The sequence below is a fragment of the Vombatus ursinus genome, unplaced genomic scaffold (assembly GCF_900497805.2).
Source record: "Vombatus ursinus unplaced genomic scaffold, bare-nosed wombat genome assembly UNPS02005659.1, whole genome shotgun sequence".
In the NCBI taxonomy this organism is placed as follows: Eukaryota; Metazoa; Chordata; class Mammalia; order Diprotodontia; family Vombatidae; genus Vombatus; species Vombatus ursinus.
The window spans coordinates 23,874,335-23,892,274 of record NW_020945437.1 but is presented as its reverse complement, the minus strand read 5'-3'; the positions used below and the strand labels follow the sequence as shown (position 1 = coordinate 23,892,274).

Here is a 17,940-nt window from a genome sequence, read left to right as displayed (position 1 = left end):
ATCTGGGCCAAAAAAGAATCCTCCTCTCTACTCACAGGCTTCAGGGGCTGGGCCCACCCCAATCACCCAATTATTTAGCTAGCTGCTGGTTATTCATGCTCCTTCCCCCAACCCAAAGCGGGGAGGGGAACATCAAGAACTTTTGATACAATTTGTTCTTTTTTTTCTCCCCAAGATCTCAAAAAATCATGCTATCAAAACAAGAGAGGCAGAGCAATTTCAGGCAGGAAGCCAGGAGCTGCTCCCGATAACCCCAGAGACTCTGACAGAAGCAGAGGGAGCCCAGCCCTCTCCCCTGATCTTCCCTAAGTTGGCTCTTTTAAAAAAAAATAGGTCAATTTTATTTTGTTTTCAGATTCACATTTTCTTCCTCCCTTCTCCACTCTGAGAAAGCAAGAAAAACAAAACCCCTGTTCCAAACATGTATAGTCAAGTAAAACAAATCCCAAATTGTCTATGTTTTAAAAAATATATGCCCCTATCTGTATTCTGATTCCATCACTTCTCTATATAGAGGTGAGTAGCATGCTTTAACATGAAGTCCTCTGGTGGTTGGTCATAGTGCTCTTTTGGCTGAGGTGAGTTTGCTGACAGAAAGGAGAAAAGAGAAATAGGGGGTACCTCTTCTTGGCAAAACAAGGTTGCTCCAGGGAGCCTAGTTACCAGGGTGCTTTCCCTGTGTCTGTTTGTATTCCCTTGGATAGCATGCATCGTTGGGGAAAATCTCGTGCACTGGGCTGTACTTCAAGTTGCCGGAGGTACTGATCACATCAAAGAGCAGAGCATTCTGGGCTCTGACTCTTCTCTTGGATGGGCCTGGATTAGTAGACAGGGGACCCTGGAAGTCATGGATCTGGGATGGGACCATGACAGAGTGGAGCAGCCTTCCTAGATGTATGTCCATTAATCAGTAGAATCCCTCCCAACGTCTGCCCATTTCCGCTCAGTACCTCGTATGTTCTCACTGGCTTCCAGGCTGTAGACAACATTCCTCCAATCGGACTGTAGCCGCTTAATAAGGGTGTAGGCCAGCAGAGGGTTACCCACAGGGGCAGCTGACCCCTTGTGCAAAGAGAGGACCTTGTTGTAGAATCTGCAAGACAGGAGAACAGTGACCTCTCCCCCCATCTGCCATAATCACTGCCCGAAGGCAGGAACTGCCTAGTTTCTGAGGCTTTAAACACAATAAGACAAAAAGAAATCGCAAGCCATGTTCTGTTCTGAACAGGAGAGCACGGAAACTCAGACATCTGGCAAGGGATAGGGGACAGGTGGAAGGATAGACTTGGGAGGTCTGAATACAGGCCTAAAACCCAGGACTGTGAGCTCTCGCTTAAACTCTATTGCCAATGGCTGTGTCACAGTGTCCAGAGTGAGTGAGGTGATGGGACATCCCAATGTCCCCTGTCCTGCTCAGATCCCTTCTGAAGTATTCAATCCAATATAATTCAATAAATATTTATTAAGCTCCTGTCATAAGCCAGCCAATGAAGGCTAGAGAGCCACAGTCTGAATCAGGAAGATTTGGGTTCAAGTCCTGCATCGGACACACAATGATTGTGTGACCCTGGGCAAATCACTTCACCTCTCTTCAGCTCTGTATGATTATAAGTGGTAAATAGGATGCTGATCTGCATTGGAGGAAGGAATTTCCTAACTGGGAGTCCCCTGCCAATGAAATCACCTAACCATCCCTATAAGCTAGCCCCTAGCTCATGGCTTGGCGCATTTTTTTCTTATATATTTTCTTATATATCTTATATATTTATATATAAATATTACATATCTTACATATTTTCTTATATATCTTAAAGTGCCATATAAATACTACTACCTATCAAATAAAGTTGATTTTTCCTGGCATTCAAGGTCTTCCCCCAGTGGGATGGTCACAAGGTGATAACTTTTTTTAAAGAAACTACGGAAACACATAAAACTACCTACTAAGGCATGAAGGGACTGTCATTCATGTTATTGGAAGTAGTATTCATATGGATGAACTCACAGATCCATACATTATTGAAATGTGTGGGTCTAATGTTAAAATTAAGTGACTTGAACTTTATTTTCTTTGTTGTTTTTTTTTTTTTTTTGGTTAGGCAATCGGGGTTAAGTGACTTGCCCAGGGTCACACAGTTAGTAAGTGTCAAGTGTCTGAGGCCACATTTGAACTCAGGTCCTTCTGATTCCAAGGCTGGAGCTCTATCCACTGTGCCACATAGCTGCCCCATGACTTGGACTTAAAAGGCAGTGTTGCATAGTGAATAGAATCTCAGGTAAGTTAGGAAGACACTTGTTCAAATCCTGGTTTTGACACCTGGCACAATGTGGGGCCAAGGACAAATCACTTTTACCTCCCTGAGGTTTAGTTTCTTCTTCCATGAGATGGTCTCAATAATACCTGAAGCACTGAGAGTTAGCATGGCATAGTGAATAGACAAAGCCAAGCCACAGAATCAGGAAGATCTGATTCTTAACACTTACTACGTGCCCTTGGACAAGTCACTTAACCTCTGGCTGCCCCCTCCCTGTCCCTTGGCAACTCACAAGATCATAGAGTTAGAGCTGAGGTGGGAAAAACACCTTAGAAACTATGGATTCCAGCTCTCTCATTTTACAGATAAGGAAACTGAGTCTCAGAGAGTGTTAGACTTGCCCAGGGTCACATAACTAGTAGATAAATGTCTGAGGCAAGGGTTGAACTCAGGTCTTTCTGATTCCAAGTCCAGCACTCCGTCTCCTATACCACCCATTTGCCTGATTCTCCAAGGTTAAATTACAGAACATGTTGATTGGTAGAGGGAGTTTTCTTACTAGGAGTTCCTTAAACCAATGAAACCACAAATCCTGTAGCACCTACTTCATAGGGTTGTTGTGAGCATCAGATGAATATGTGTGTGTGTGTGTGTGTGTGTGATGTTTTGTAAACCATAAAGTCTATGTAAACGTCAGTTGGTTATTATTGATATTTTGGAAAGACCACTGACCTAGAAGCCAGAGACCTGGGATCATCTCTTGCTCCCAACACTATCTACTTGTACAAACCTGAGCAAAGTCATTTGAATTCTCTCAGCCTCAGTTTCCTTTTCTGTAAAATAAGGTTTCTAATACACCCTATCTCAGGGTGTATTAGACTGTCACAAGGAACTTGTGACAAAGAAAGTACTTTGTAAATCTTGAAGGGCCAGAGAGTATGATTCGTGATTTGTAGCCATTCCTGTCCCTTGTGTGTGTATGGGGAGGTGTCCAGAGGTCCTGAGAATGGGTGGAAATGGTCAGCGATTTCTATCCCTCATCTCCTGCATGACTACTAGGCCAAAGAACTTCATTGAATGGCCAAGGCCTGACGTTGGCCAGATATCCAGCCAGGCCTCTAGGATTATCTCCAGAAGAGGAAAGTGAGACACAGTGGGAGCAGGGAGAAGCCTACGAATGATGACTTGCTGTGAATCAGAGACATGACAACACTCTGACATTATTTCTTCCTGCTCCCTGAAAAGCCTCAAGTCCCACTGTGAATTCCCTCACTCCTTCCAAGCACTCTGGCTTCTGTCTAGGCTCACCAATTCCACCCCAACTCTGCCACATAGGGTTTTGCTGTCACACAAAGAAAGAAGCAATCTGCTGACACCTGAAGCCAGTCGAGAAGTTTAGATGTTGGCTGGATGCCCAGTCCTGTATCCAACAGAGCTGATTTCCAGGGACCCCAGTCCTGGATGCCGGATTCAAATCTCATAGTTTCTTAAAAGCATTTTTTCCCTTGCTGGCAAATACTGCTGAAAGTGGAAAATCAGATCCTTTCTTTAAAGAATTTGCACATAAAGCCTGTAACCCAATCTCAGCCTCAGCCCTGGGAGCCTCAGGGGTTTGAACAGCCTCAGCACGTGGGCAGCTTCCATCCAAGCTGTTTCTCATTTGGTTCTCAGACGTGGGGAAGCCACTGGCTTTGTCTCGGTCCAGCCAACGCAATATTTCTCAAACTCATTCAACCATAGAATAATCTGAGTTTTAAGTGGGAGGGGCTGAAAGTATCCCTTTATCCAAAGGGATAAAGGAGGGACTGGGAAATTTCAGAGTGAAATAAAGGAAATTAAAGTCCACTTTCATACTGAAAAATTGCCACAAGTAAAGAATTTTTTATACATTTTTGGAATCACCTTTTGCCTAGACTCCCATATTTGAAACCTAGGAGCTGACAACTGTGATCCTTCTCCTCATGTCTTGTATCCAAGCTGTCACTAATTCCTATTGATTCACCTCCTTGATATGACTCACATCTGTTCCTTTCTCTCTATTCTCAGGGCCAAAAAGCATAGCATTTCCCTAGTTTATTACAAAACCCCCCTAACACATCTTCCTTTCATCACACTTCTCCAGCCTCCCTCCAGTCCTTTCTTCATCCTGTTGCCATAATAATCTTACATAGATCTAGTCACTCTTCTGCTCAAAAATCTTCAGTAGCTCCCTAGTGCATACCAAGTAAAGCTTAAACTTTGTCTGGCACTCAAGGCCCTCCACAATCTGGAACCACTTTCTTTTATAGACTTATCTCTAATTATTTCTCTCTCTGTACTGTACACTCTAGCAAAATTGGGCATCTCTCTATTTCCCAAATGAGCTAAGGTGTTTTTTCTCCTCTTTACATTTGCTTATAATGCTTCTTATGCCTAGAACATGCTGCTGTTCACCTAGGGAATTCCTACCTAACTCAAACACCATCTCCTTTAGGAAGCCTTCCCTGATCTCTGTGTGGTAACCATCATTCCTCTTAGACCTAATAGAACACTTTGTGCTTATGTGAAATTGTATTATACTTATCTGCAGTTGAATCTGATCTTCCTACTAGACAGTGAGCTCCGTGACAACATTCGTGGGGGTCAGCCTCCATGAAGGTTATTTATTATCTAAATTTTGAGTCTTCACAGGAAATACAGAAAGACATTTCACAATGTTTGTTGAACAAATTAATACCTACGTATCATTTTGATGCTTTCTTGTGTAACCTGTATCATCCCATGTGGGATCCTACAGCTTCATGGAACTAACACCATCTGGGAAGATGCCAAACTAAGGCCCCTGTCACAGAATTCTGAATAACCAAAAGAGGTTACTCCAGGTCCTTTACAGATTCTCCAACTATAACACTAATTCCAGGACTTAACCTGGAACTCACTTTCCAGTGATAATGGGCATGGTTTTTATTAATGGAAGACATTATAGCCATCTCAGTATATATTTCATTTCTTAGTCTAAGAAGCCACAGAACCATAATCATTAGAGGTGGAAGAAATACTAGCTGTCTTCTACACCCAGGGTAGCCAGCATGCTTCTTTCAAGTCAAAAGAAGCCCTCCTGGAGCTGGGAACAAAAATGTTTTATCTGATTAGGCAGCACTAAGAATTCTTCTTTCAGCTAGATCATGAACCCTTTGGGGCCAGGATCAGGGTTTTCTCTAAATTTTGTATCTCCTCCAGCAACTAATTCTCTCTCTCCTCTCTACCTCCTTCTTCCTCCTCTCTCTCTTCTTTTCTTTTCTTCTTTCTCTCTCTCCTCTCTCTCTTGTCTCTTTTTTCACTTCTCTCTTCTTTCTCTCTTCTCTCTTCTCTTCTCTTCTCTCTCCTCCTCCCTCTCTCTCTCCTCCTCCCTCTTTCTCTCTCTCCTCTTTTCTTCTTTCTCTCTCTTCCCTCTCTCTCTTTTTGCCTCTTCTCTCTCCCTCCCCCTCTTTCTCTCTTTCCCCCTCCCCCTTCTCTTCTCTCTCTCCTCTCTACCTTCCCCCCTCCCCCCTCTTCTTCCTCTGTATTTGTGCATGTGTGTGTGTATATATGTGTGTGTCTGTGTATATATATATATATACATTATATATATACACATACACATACACTCACATGTGTATATGTTAATATATATGTGCATTAAGGTTTTAAAGTTTTTCACATATCTCGCTTATCTCATCTTATTGTCTATGCAAGTGGGTCTGCATCTGTTCAAATCTGGGACAGAAACTGAATGTAATTAGTTACATAATTAGATTCTCATTACCCCTACAAATATGGATTTATGCATCTAGGCCCCTACCGAAAAATAGTACTCCCAAATATTGGGAGGGGACTCAGAGACTGCCAAGGGTTCCAATTTATTTTTTGTCATGGACGCTTCTGTCATTCTGATAAAGCCAATGGACCCTTTCTCAGAACAAAGTCTTTAAGTACATAAAATAAAATACATAGAATTACAAAGGAAACCAATTATATTAAAATAAGTTATCAAATTTTTTAAATAAGTTTATAGACTCCAGGTTGAGAATCCTGACCAACCCCACATTTATGGAGGCCCAGAGAATGGAACTGATGCATCCATGGCCACACAGCATACTTCTGATCTAGTATCATTCCATCATCTTACAAATGGGTAAACTGAGGACCAAAGGTTAAGTGACTTGAACAAGGTCACGGATGTAAGTATCAGAGCCAGGATTAAAACCTACTTTTCTGATCCTAAATACACTGCTTTTGGTATCATGTCTCTCGATGCAGGAAATAGGGACCTCCAAATTCTCACCGAGCTGCAGATGGAATAGAGCAATCTCATACAGAAAGGAATTTGTTCTATGATCGAACTTGGAGCAAGGTAACAGCAAAGATACAGTAACAACAGCCAGGGCACAGTCTCCGCTCTGCAACATGACAGGGACAGATTCTGGCATGATATCTGTGATGTGGTTTACAGGTGTAGAACAGATAAAATTCTACCTTGCCTTCAAGACCTAACTGAAATGACCCCTATTCCACGAAGCCTTCCCTGATCTCCCACGTCTCCTAACCCTACTCTCCAGCTAGAAACCAGAGAGGATTGCAGTTGGAAAGGTCCTCAGAGGGCAACTAATCCTACCAGAGGTGACTTCATTTCATTAAATGACATCTTAGGATGATTCATAAAATCTGAAGAGTTGGAATGCACCTCAGAGACTGCACAGTCCAATCCATACCTAAGCAAGTATCCGCAACAGGCGGTCATCTACCTTCCCTTTGAAGACCTCTAGTGATGGGGAGCCCACTACTTCTCCCACTGTACTTTTGGATAATTCTCATTGTTAGGAGGTCGTTTTTTATATAATTGTATATATTGTTATATAGAGAGAATATTTTAGAATATATACATATATATTGAACCCAAATTGGCTTCCCTGTAACTATTAGTCAGTGCTCCTAGCTCTGCTCACTGGAGCCATATTTAATTTCTCTCTCTCTCTCTCTCTCTCTCTCTCTCTCTCTCTCTCTTTTTACTTTTAGGCAATTGGGATTAAGTGACTTGCCCAGGGTCACACAGCTAGTAAGTGTCAAGGGTCTGAGGCTGGATTTGAACTCAGGTCCTCCTGACGCCAGGACCGGTGCTCTATCCACTGTGCCACCTAGTTGCTCCTATATTTAGTTTTAATTTTTTAAATTCAGCCCAATCTTTTAGCCTGCCAACATCTTTTTGGATCCAGGCTCTCATATCCAAATGTAACACCAACTTGTTAAGTACAAGATGAAGAGGTATGGCTAGACATTAAGTCATGTGGAAATGGTTGGGGGATTTCAGTGGTCTAAAAGCTCCACATAAGTCAAAAGGGAAGTATGGCAGCCAAAAACCCTGACACAGTCTAGATAGCATTGAGATACCACCCAGTGTATACGAGTAGGGAGAGCAGACAGGACAATCCAGCTTGGCCCGTCATCTAGAGTCCTGTGTTCAGGCTGACAGCGACATTTTGGGAAGGACACTGGCAAGCTGCAGCATGTGTAGAGGAGGTTGACCAGTAAGGATGAGGGTCCTCAAGATCAGGTCATGTGGGGATTGAATGAAACAACTGAGGGTGTTTAGCCTAGAGAAAGGAAGATTTAGGGCGTGACATGTGAAGGGAAGAGGGAATAGACTCATTATTTGGCTCCAGAGCCAGAACTAAGAGTAATGAGTAGAAGTTGCTAAGAGACGGATACCAGCTGGATTTAAGGAAAATCTTCCTAATGATTGGAGCTATACAAAAGTGGAACGGGTTGCCTCAGGAGGCAGTGACAACTGAAGACCCACCCGTAAGGTACACTGGTGATCCCTTTTCATGCTTGCGGTGCACTGGATCTGGCCTCTAAAGTTCCTTCCCTTCTGTAAGTGGGTGATGAGCTCGTGAAGGCAGTAAGTGTGGACCTCTTAAGCACTGTGTCTGGAACTCTTTAGCACAATGTCTGGCACGACAGGAAGCACTTAATAAATGTTTGTTGACTAACATACTCATCACTGAGAAAATAAGAATTGATATGGCACATCCTGCTATCAAGGAGTTTACAATCGAGGGAATTTAGAAGAAAATATGCACTTTCCGTGTATTTTGTGTCACTGCCTACTAAACTCTTGTTTGTATTGTAGCTATGTACGTCCATGGGTGTGCTGGTAAATGTTTAATAACAAGCTCTTGGGAAGGGAGGGAATGTACACACCAGAAACTTTTAAGTTTAGGCTGTATTATTAACATTTTTTCCCATAACTTTCTTAAGTCTAAAGTCTAGATTCAACAATTAACAAAACGATGAATCAAGCCCTGATTTGTATCATTTGCCTGTTTCCAAAGTGCAGCAGATAGAGAACTGGGCTTGGAATCAGGAAGCTTCATCTTCATAAGTTCAAATCCAGCTGTGCGACCCTGGGAAAGTCACTTAACTCTGTTTGCCTCAGTTCCTCATTTGTAAAATGAGCTGGAGAAGGAAATTACAAACCACTCCAGTGTCTTTGCCAAGAAAACCCCCAAATGGAGTCACAAAGATTTGGACATGACTGAAACAACTGAACAACAAGGTGCAAATGTTCACACTGAAAATTTAACAATCAGGCTCTCAAAAGCTAGTGTGAACTGGCTCCCCATTTGGACCATGAGAAAAGAGATTCAGAGTTGGGAGTCACCCCAGGGATCATCTAGTCTAACTCCCTCTTTCTACAGATGAGGAAATGAAGACCACAACGGTTAAGTGGTTTGCCCAAAATCACACAAGTTAAAAGAGGCTGGGCCAGGATCTGAACCCAGGTCTTCTAATTCCAAATCCAGCACTCTTTTCCTGACATCACATTGATCTTTATAGGCAGGAAACTATGTGTTACTTTCTCTCTCTCTCTCTCTCTCTCTCTCTCTCTCTCTCTCTCTCTCTCTCCAACAGCATCCAACAGAGTGCTTTACAGAAGGCAAGTGCCTAATAAAAGTTTGTAGAAATTGATGCTGGTGGCAGGAGAAGGGGGCCAGGCTATGTGTGGGACAGAAGCTCAGACTACACTGGGAATGCAAATAGCCTAATTATGCAGGAACTTTGATTCCCCAGAGAATCACAGAATGTCAGAAAAGAGGTGGGGTGGGGGGAGGAAATTTAGCATATAGAATATTACAGTTGGGCTCGATCAATCAATTAATAACCATTTATTAAGAGCCTACTATGTGCCAGACACTATTCTAAGCACAAGGTATACAAAAAGAGGCCAAAGACAGTCCCTGTCCTCCAGGTACTCACAATCTAATGGGATGAACCTTAAAACGCAGGGTGTCTGAGCTAGACAGGTCTTTAGAAGATAAGCTCACAGTTATGTAGTGCTTTAAGGTTTGCAGATTGCTTAACATACATTATCTCATTTGATCATAGAATGTCAAGATGGGAGGGACCTAAGACACCATTCAGTCCAACCTCTTCCTTTTACAGATGGGAAAACTGAGGACCAGGGAGGCAGTAACTTACTTGCTCAAGGTCACCCAATGGCAGAAATTGGACTAGTTTAGTATTAGTATTACAGGACCAGATTTAGTATTCCTTTCCATTGCTCTAACTTTGGGAATCAGAGTATGTTTTCTGGCTCTTTCTGTACTTGGATCCACAAAATACTGGACAACTATTCTATTGCCAAAAAAATTGATGAAAGTAAAGCTTATGAGAATATGGAAGAAAAAAAAGATTCTCTAGATTCCCCCACCATTACATCATCATCAAAGCCGCCATTATCATTTATTTTTTAAGGCACATGCTCATGCATATTTTATACATGTAGATAAAAACTATGTCACACATACACACTGGCTAACTGACCAAAAAAAATACATCATTCTTCATATGTGCAGTTGTATTTGGTTGGATACCAAGGTTCAGCTGTTCACTGAATCACAGATAGAATCTCTCTCTTCCTCCCCGGTGTCTCCATCTCTGTCTGTGTCTGTCTGTCTCTCTCAGTCATAGAGTAAAGCACAATCATTCCAAGTCACAGGAGACAGGAGTCATCAGGGACTGGTGTCAAGGTCACAGCCATGCCCCTCCAGGATCACCCAGTCTCATTTAAGATGTTTCTGGTCCCGCTCAGTCTGCATAACTCACAGTGCTATACATTCACACAGGGCAACATTGGCTCATTCAGTGTGACCCATACAACGTCACACACATATTCAGTACCACTGGCACACAGAGTAAATATTAACACACCATCCTTCACACAGACACACCAGTCCTGCACACTGTCTTCATTCAGTTCAATTCCATTTAAAACCCCTTCCTTGAGTACTATGGGGAGATATTTCTTCAGGTATTAAACAAACACCTGTTATGCACAAAACCCTTCATGCTGGACATTTAGGGAAGATATAAACAGAATTAATAAAGGGTCTTACTTTAGGTTTTGGTCTAGACCTGTGATTTCATCAGTGTAGGGATCTTCCAATAAGGAAACTCACTATACCAATGCAGATCAGATCTGTAACTTCTTTGTGTCTTAATAGCTTTAGAAAATTTCCTGGGGCACTAATTGGTTAAGTGACTGGCCCAGGGTCACTCAGCCAATATTAAATCAGAGATGGGATTTGAAGCTAGGTCTTTCTGACTGCTTTTCTTGCTCTCTATCTACTGGGCTACACTGCCTCTAAGGTCTTTATACAGAGCTGGCTAAGTGCCTCAGTCATGTAAGAGCTCACAGCCCATCATCTGTGCTTATACTGTCTCAGTGTCCCTGTGTCTCACAGTGTCCCAATTCAAATAGGAGCCCAGTTCACTTTACCGTGCCACACATGCTACCACACGGCACAAGGCTTTCTACAATGTCACATATTGTATCTCACATAGAGTTTCCTTGTCACATCCTGTGTCTCAGGCTGTCAGTCTCGAAACACACACCCCTGGCTCAATAATAGTAACAGCTAGTTTTTCTACAGTGTCTCAAGGGTGGCAAAATGCTGTACACAGCCTCATTTGATCCTCATACATCACACACCCAGACACACCCAGTCAGTATCACACACTTGAAGTGTTATAAGTAGGCACAGGGTCAGTGAGTTACTGTCCAAAGTGTTCTGTCTCACACAAATATACAATGTCACACACACGGAGTGTCATAAGTAGCCACAGGATCGGTGGGTCAGGATCCTGCGCGCTTGCGCACACACACACACACACACACACACACACACACTCACACTCACACACTCACACACTCATCCCAGCCCACCCGGCACCTCCTACCTGCGCAGGTCCCGCAGACGGGCCTCCTCACCCCGCACGTAGCCTTCCAGCAGCCGCAGCAGCTCCCGCTCCGGACCCAGCGCCCGCTCCACGCTCTGCAGTGCCGAGAACTTGTCTTCCCCGCGGCCCCGGCCCGGGCCGACCCCCGCCTCCTTGCCCCGAACTCCAGCCCCGGCCCCAGCCCCCAGCTCCAGGGCCCGCAGCACAGGCAGCACGGGCAGCACCAGCAGGACCAGCGCCGCCGGGGGGCCCATCCCTCCAGGGGCTGCACTGTCTTCCCAGCGCACTCTTTCCTCGCTTCGTACCCCTTCACACTCCCGGCCTCCCTCCTCCGCGGCTCCCTCCTCACATCTCTCCTCCGCTGCCCCTTGCCTCTTTCTTTCCCCTCTCTTCTCCTCCCCTTTCTTTGCTCCACTCCCTCCTTCCCTCCACAGTTCCCTTCACCTTATTTCTACAGCTTTGTTCCCATCTCCTGCCTCTCCTTTCACACCTTCCCTTGTTCTTATTTTCTCTGCTTTTTCACCTCCACCACTTTATAAATTCATCCTCTCTTTCTTGCGGTCTGTTTTCTCCCCTTCTCTGCTCTCTTTCTTCCTTCCCTCCTTAGTTCCCTTCCCCCTTCCCTTCCTCTTACCATATAGCTCTGCCCCTTCCCCTCTAGCCCCGCTTCCCCCTCTGCCTGTTCCCTCCCACACTTCTTATACATTTATCTTCTTGTTTTCCCTCTCATTCTCCCCCCATACCATTCTTCCCTCAGCTTCTTCCCAGTTTTCTTCCCCCTTATCTTTCTTCAACTCTTTCTCTTTTCTTTTTTCTCTCTGCTCCACACCCTTCTTTTCTCTTGAGTTTCCATCACTTTTACTTTACCCTTCCACCTGGCTATGCCCTCTTGTCCCTTTTCCCATTATGCTTTCTCCCTCTCCCTCTGCTTCTCCTCAACTCTGAAATTGCAGAGTGTAGAAGAAGGAGCCTTGGCTGGGAGACAAGAGATCTGAATTCTGGTCCCAACTCTGCAGCCAGCTCATTGTCTAGCCCTGGACAAAACCTTTCTTCCACCCAGGCTTCATTTTCCTCCTGGGTAAAAATAAGGGGGTTGGAATAAATGATCTCTTAAGGTTCCTTCCAGGCCTGACATTGAGACCTGACATTATTTGTGCTAAGGTCCCTTCCCCATCTGACGTCCTAAATTCTCTTTATGGAGTCGTTCCAGACTTTTCTCTCTCCAGTGCCAGATGATAGGCAATGTGATGCAAGGCACTAGATTTGGAGTCAGAAAGAGACCTGGGTTCTAATCCTACTTCTAACATTTGCTAGCTGTGTGTCCATGAGGCAGTCACTCACAATCTGTAGCTTCTCTGTTCTTAACCTGTAAAATGGGGACAAGTCATACTTACAGTACCTGCCTCCTGAAGAGGGTTATAAAGAAAGTAAACTTTCTAAACCTTAAAGTTATATATAAATGCGAGCAGAAAAGAACATTAAGTTTGGAGTTTGAGGGTTTGAGTCCTGGTTTTGCCGTTTACTACCTTTGAAACTTTGGGCATGTGACTTAACTTTTCAGAGCCTCAATTTGCTCATCTTTGGCATAATCTTTAAGGTCCAAGCTCCAAGTCTGTATCTGTCTGTATGACAGCATTGGTTGTATCAAGGTCCCCTCCAGTTCTGACAGTGATCCTGCATACTTTCTGGTGGTAAGCCTCTCTCTTAGACAGGACTGGCATCCATAGGAAATAAGTCCTAGGTACAGGACAAAAAGAACTTTCTTTGCAGTGCCCTCAGCCTACCCTAGTAACATATTTAGTTTTTTTCAGTCTTCACTGGAGAGGACTGCTGTGGATCACCAGCAAACAACAGATTCATGTAACATCAGAGCTAGAAAGACCCTTAGAGACCATCTGATCCAAACCCTTCATTTTTACAGGGGTGGAAACTGAGGCAGAGGTGAAAGAACCTGCTTAAAGTCACACATAAGAGTCAGAAGCATAGCCAGGGCTAGGATCCAGGTCTTTTTGCCATGTTCTGGCTTCTTTCCTAAGTACTTCCTCAGGGGAAAGCTGCTAGTTAGAAGCCACCTTCTTTGCTAGTGTCAGGATCTTGCCTGGGTGCTTTTCTTCTTTCTTCTCCAGTGAGAACTCCAAGAACCAAGCTAAAGTAGCTCCATCTTATCCACCTTATACTCCTTCCTGTTGGAAGGTCAGAGGAATCTTAGGATTTAAAACTGGATGAAGCAACTACTCCAACTTTGTCATTTTACAGATGAGGAAAATGCCTGGAGAGAAGTAATTTGCTCTATGTTGCACAAGTGGTAGGACCTGAATGCCAACCCAGGTCTTCTGACTTCACATCCAGAACTCTTTTGACAGTACCACAATGCCATTTTTTTGGGGGGGTGAGACAATCAGGGTTAAGTGACTTGTGTAGGGTCACACAGCTAGTGTCTAGTGTTTGAGGGCAGATTTGAACTCAGGTCCTCCTGACTCCAGGGCCAGTGCTCTATCCACTGCTCCACCTAGCTGCCCTGCACATCGCCATTTCTAAATAAAAAGACCAGCACAAGGGAGAAGATAGCACTTTGTGATTAAGTCATGTCTGACTTTGTGACCCTGTTTGGGATTTTCTTAGCAAAGATAGTGGAATAGTTTGCAATTTCTTTCTTCAGCTCATTTTATGGATGAGGAAACTGAGGCAAACAGGGTTGAATGACTTTTTTTTTTTTTTAGGCAGTTGGGGTTAAGTGACTTGCCCAGGGTCACACAGCTGGTAAGTGTCAAGTGTTTGGTCTTAGGCCGGATTTGAACTCAGGTCCTCCTGACTTCAGGGCTGGTGCCCTATCCACTGTGCTACCCAGCTGCCCCTGGGTTGAGTGACTTGACCAGGGTCACAGCTAGTAAGTTTCTGAGGCCAGATTTGAACTCACGAAGAGTCTTCCTGACTCCAGGCCTAATGCTCTATCCACCACTGTGCCACCTAACCACCCAGAAGATAGCACTGCTAACACCTGTTCTGGAGAAAGAAAAAAAAAAATCTTGCAGGGAATAGATGGGGAAGAAAGCAGTTCTTGGAGAGGGTTGTCAGATTGACAAGACTCTGGTTCTAGTATTCTAACTCCAAGGGTGCCCCCTGGTGGAGTTTTAGAATTTATGGTATTTCTGACTTTTCTTTTCTCTTATTTCCTCAGTTTCCCATGGCTACACTTTTCTAGTATTATAGGAGAACTGCCCGACCATGTTTCACTGAAGACCACACCATTTGTCTTTTGCTTAACAATGAAGACTGCTACCTGGGACCTATTTCTAGATGAGCCGATTTAATTTTCTCTTTACTGAGCCTGTGCCTTGTGGTTAGTATTGTGCTAAGAATAGGGGAAAAAGCAAGACATAAAAGACTATTGTCTGCCATTAAGCACTTAGAGTTCTGCTGTGGAGACATGAAACTGGTCTCCTAAAAAGTACTAGGAGGCAGGTAGTATAGTGGAAAGAGCACTACATTTGGAGTAAGGACTAGGTCCCCATCCCAACTGACATTAGTTATTTGACCTTAGGGAAGTTACTTTGCCTGAGCCTCAATTTATTTATCTATAAAATGAGAATAATACTTTTACTACACTTCACTACCTCCCCTTTAGACTCAGCTCAGGAGTTACTTCCTTAAGCAAGAAGTCTTTCCCAGTAATCTCCCCAAATCACACACACACACACAGTGTCTGGCACATAGCAGAAACTTAATAAATATTTATTCATTGATGTAAAGATCAAATTAAATAAGACCCTCCCCCCCAATTCCATAGTACTTTATGGCTTGTGATATCAGCTGTTATCATTATTAGAATGGAAATCTGGACCTCTGGGTTTTGTCACTAACACTGTATAGTGTTGGGCAACTCCCTAATTTTACTGAAACTCAGGCCTATGGACCTGTCCATAGTCTTAGGGTATGCCTACAAACTCAGAGGACATCAAAAGATAGCATAGAATAAAGTGCTTCATTTATTCAACAAATCTTTGATGAGAAACACTGTGTATATAGCCCAGAGCTTGGCCATGGGGGAGAGAATAAGATGAATAGATATGGTCCCTGTCCTAAGTTCTTAAACTCTATCAAGAAAGATAATAATAATAATAATAATAATATTTCCAAAGAACTTTGTTAAATTTTTTTATTTTGTTTGAATTTTTGTACTTGGCAAATATAAAACTTTAGTATTCCCATACATTTAAAAAAGAAAAGAAAAAGAGGGTTATATACAAAACCATAATTTTCTATTACATATAGCTTGCATTTTTAAAAGAATATATAGCAAATTCATGTTAGTTCCAGAGTTGTTCTTCCTATATTCTGAACCTCCCTCTGGAACTTTGTAAATCTTCTACCATAACCCTGAGAGGCAGGTAGTATAAATATCCCCATTTGTACAGATGAGGAATATAGGCTTAGAGAAGACAAATGTCTCAATTTTAATTTAACTCAATAGCTATACAATGTCTACTATGTGCAAAGCCTCGTGCTAGGCAGGAAAGAGACAAAGATGAAAAACAGTCTCCTCCAAGTGCTGAGTACAAGAAAGTTCTGCACACGTTTGCTGAATAAATCTCATTCAACCTTAAAAAAAAAAAACAACCCAAAAACAAACAAACAAACAAACAAACAAACAAACAAAAAAACCAAGAGGAAAGCTGAGGCCCAGGAATGGGGACTAATTTACCCTCATTTGGGGAAGTCTCTTTAAAATGCATGAAATTACTCACTTTCATTTGTTTCCAGTGGCTATAACATCGCATAGAGTATTCATATATTTGTCAATGGATGACAGATGAAGTTGAAAAAAACCAGAGAAGTAACACTTGGAGTCTTTTACAGACCTGCTACTTGACCTTTCACAAATTGTTTTCCTTCTCTGGGTCTCTTTCTTCCACTTAAAAAAAAAGGATGGGGGTGTGTGGGGTGTGGAGAGATAGAGAGAATAGACAGACAGAAAAACAGAAAGAACAGTCTCCTAAAGATGCCTATTTCTGATCTTGAACCTGAAACATCGATAGGTGGTTTTGTCCACCAGGTGGCAGCAGGAATCTAGGAAGTCAGATCAATTACAGTAATTAAGTTTGTCTTTTACGTCCATTTTCTACTTCCCAAATTGTAAGACTTCACTCCAGCTAAAATGATCTACATACATAGTTGTTCCCACCTTCAGCATTACTTGTATGTTCCTTTCTATTCTCAGTGCAAAAATCCCCCAACCTGCTTATGCTTGACCACCATCAAATACCCTCCTCAACCCAGCCCATTCCATTATTGAGGGAAATTTTCTATTTCAATTAAACCTAAATTTGCCTTCTTATAACTTTCCCCTTCCCCTACTTAGTCCTAGGTCCCAGAAATATAATAGTCATATGTCTTAGGAGTACTCCAGGTCATAGGGACCCCCCCCCCAAAGTTAGCAAAGGTAGAATGGTTAGGTGAATTCTCTTCAGGCCCCTAACGTAGGAGCATGGGATCCAGAGCAGTAGCTCCCTTCCTGGCTACCGGAAGGGAACCGAGCTGGAAGAACCTTTTCGTGATGGTATGAAGGTGATCCTGGGCTCTCCAAAGCTATGCCAAAGGAACATAAACAATGGCAGGTACTACCAATCTGGAAAGTCTTTGAGTGATGGACTGTGGTCTCAAGAACAGCCCTGTGCAGTATATTTCATCATCAGAACATGTTGGCCACCACTCTATGGTGTGGCCAAAGCAGCTCATGAAAACCATCTGAGGAACAGATTAAAATGTAACTGCGAAATATTTAACAAAATAAAAAATGCAACAGAACATAAATAATATCACATTTGAAAACTAAGTCAATATGCTACCCACTGAGATCTTATGTATGAATTAGTGGCCCCATTTTTATTTGAATTTGACACCACAACTTTATATCAGTGAAGGGAGTACTCATACTGACAAATTCATGGATTCTTTAAGTACTGAAGGTTTGAATAATGGGCAAAAACTAGAATAGGATTTGACAGTCATTATGTTCTTTGGAACATGATGCAGTTTATATTTTAGGGAATGGGAACAGAGCCTGTGTTTTTTTTTAAATTTTTGCCCTTCTTTGGGCAAAGATGGGGTTGGGGGGAGGAAAAAAGTCAATCATTGGGTTTGCATGACTAGGACATCCCAAAACTTACCACACCACCATTAGGAGCTTTTTGACAGGCTGAGAGTATCTTGGCTTACAGAAAGGAATATGGTATGCTCCAATCAGCAGGGAAGTCCTGGTCTGGAAAATGGCATTCTGTTTGAGCCACAAAAAGAAGATGGACATTCCAAGCCTAAAAAGAATCAGCTAATCCTGGCCTGGGTAGTAGTTAAAAATGGGGTAAGATGACTCAGCTTTCAATGTGAATAGTCTTCTTTTACACATTTCTAACTACCTCAACCTGGTGTG

The 17,940-nt window shown here is 42.9% G+C and overlaps 1 protein-coding gene across 1 annotated transcript in view; it reads right to left on the bottom strand.

Annotated features, from left to right (window-relative positions):
* Nucleotides 1-11,893, bottom strand: part of P4HA3 (prolyl 4-hydroxylase subunit alpha 3) — a 52,500-nt gene extending 40,607 nt beyond the window's left edge. The window contains exons 1-2 of the mRNA XM_027848296.1: nucleotides 11,514-11,893; nucleotides 951-1,093 (exon numbers count right to left, since the gene is read on the bottom strand). Coding sequence (XP_027704097.1) covers nucleotides 951-1,093; nucleotides 11,514-11,767 — 397 coding nt within the window. The 5' untranslated portion in view covers nucleotides 11,768-11,893. The remainder of the gene's footprint in view (nucleotides 1-950; nucleotides 1,094-11,513) is intronic.
* Between the last annotated feature and the right edge of the window lie 6,047 nt (nucleotides 11,894-17,940).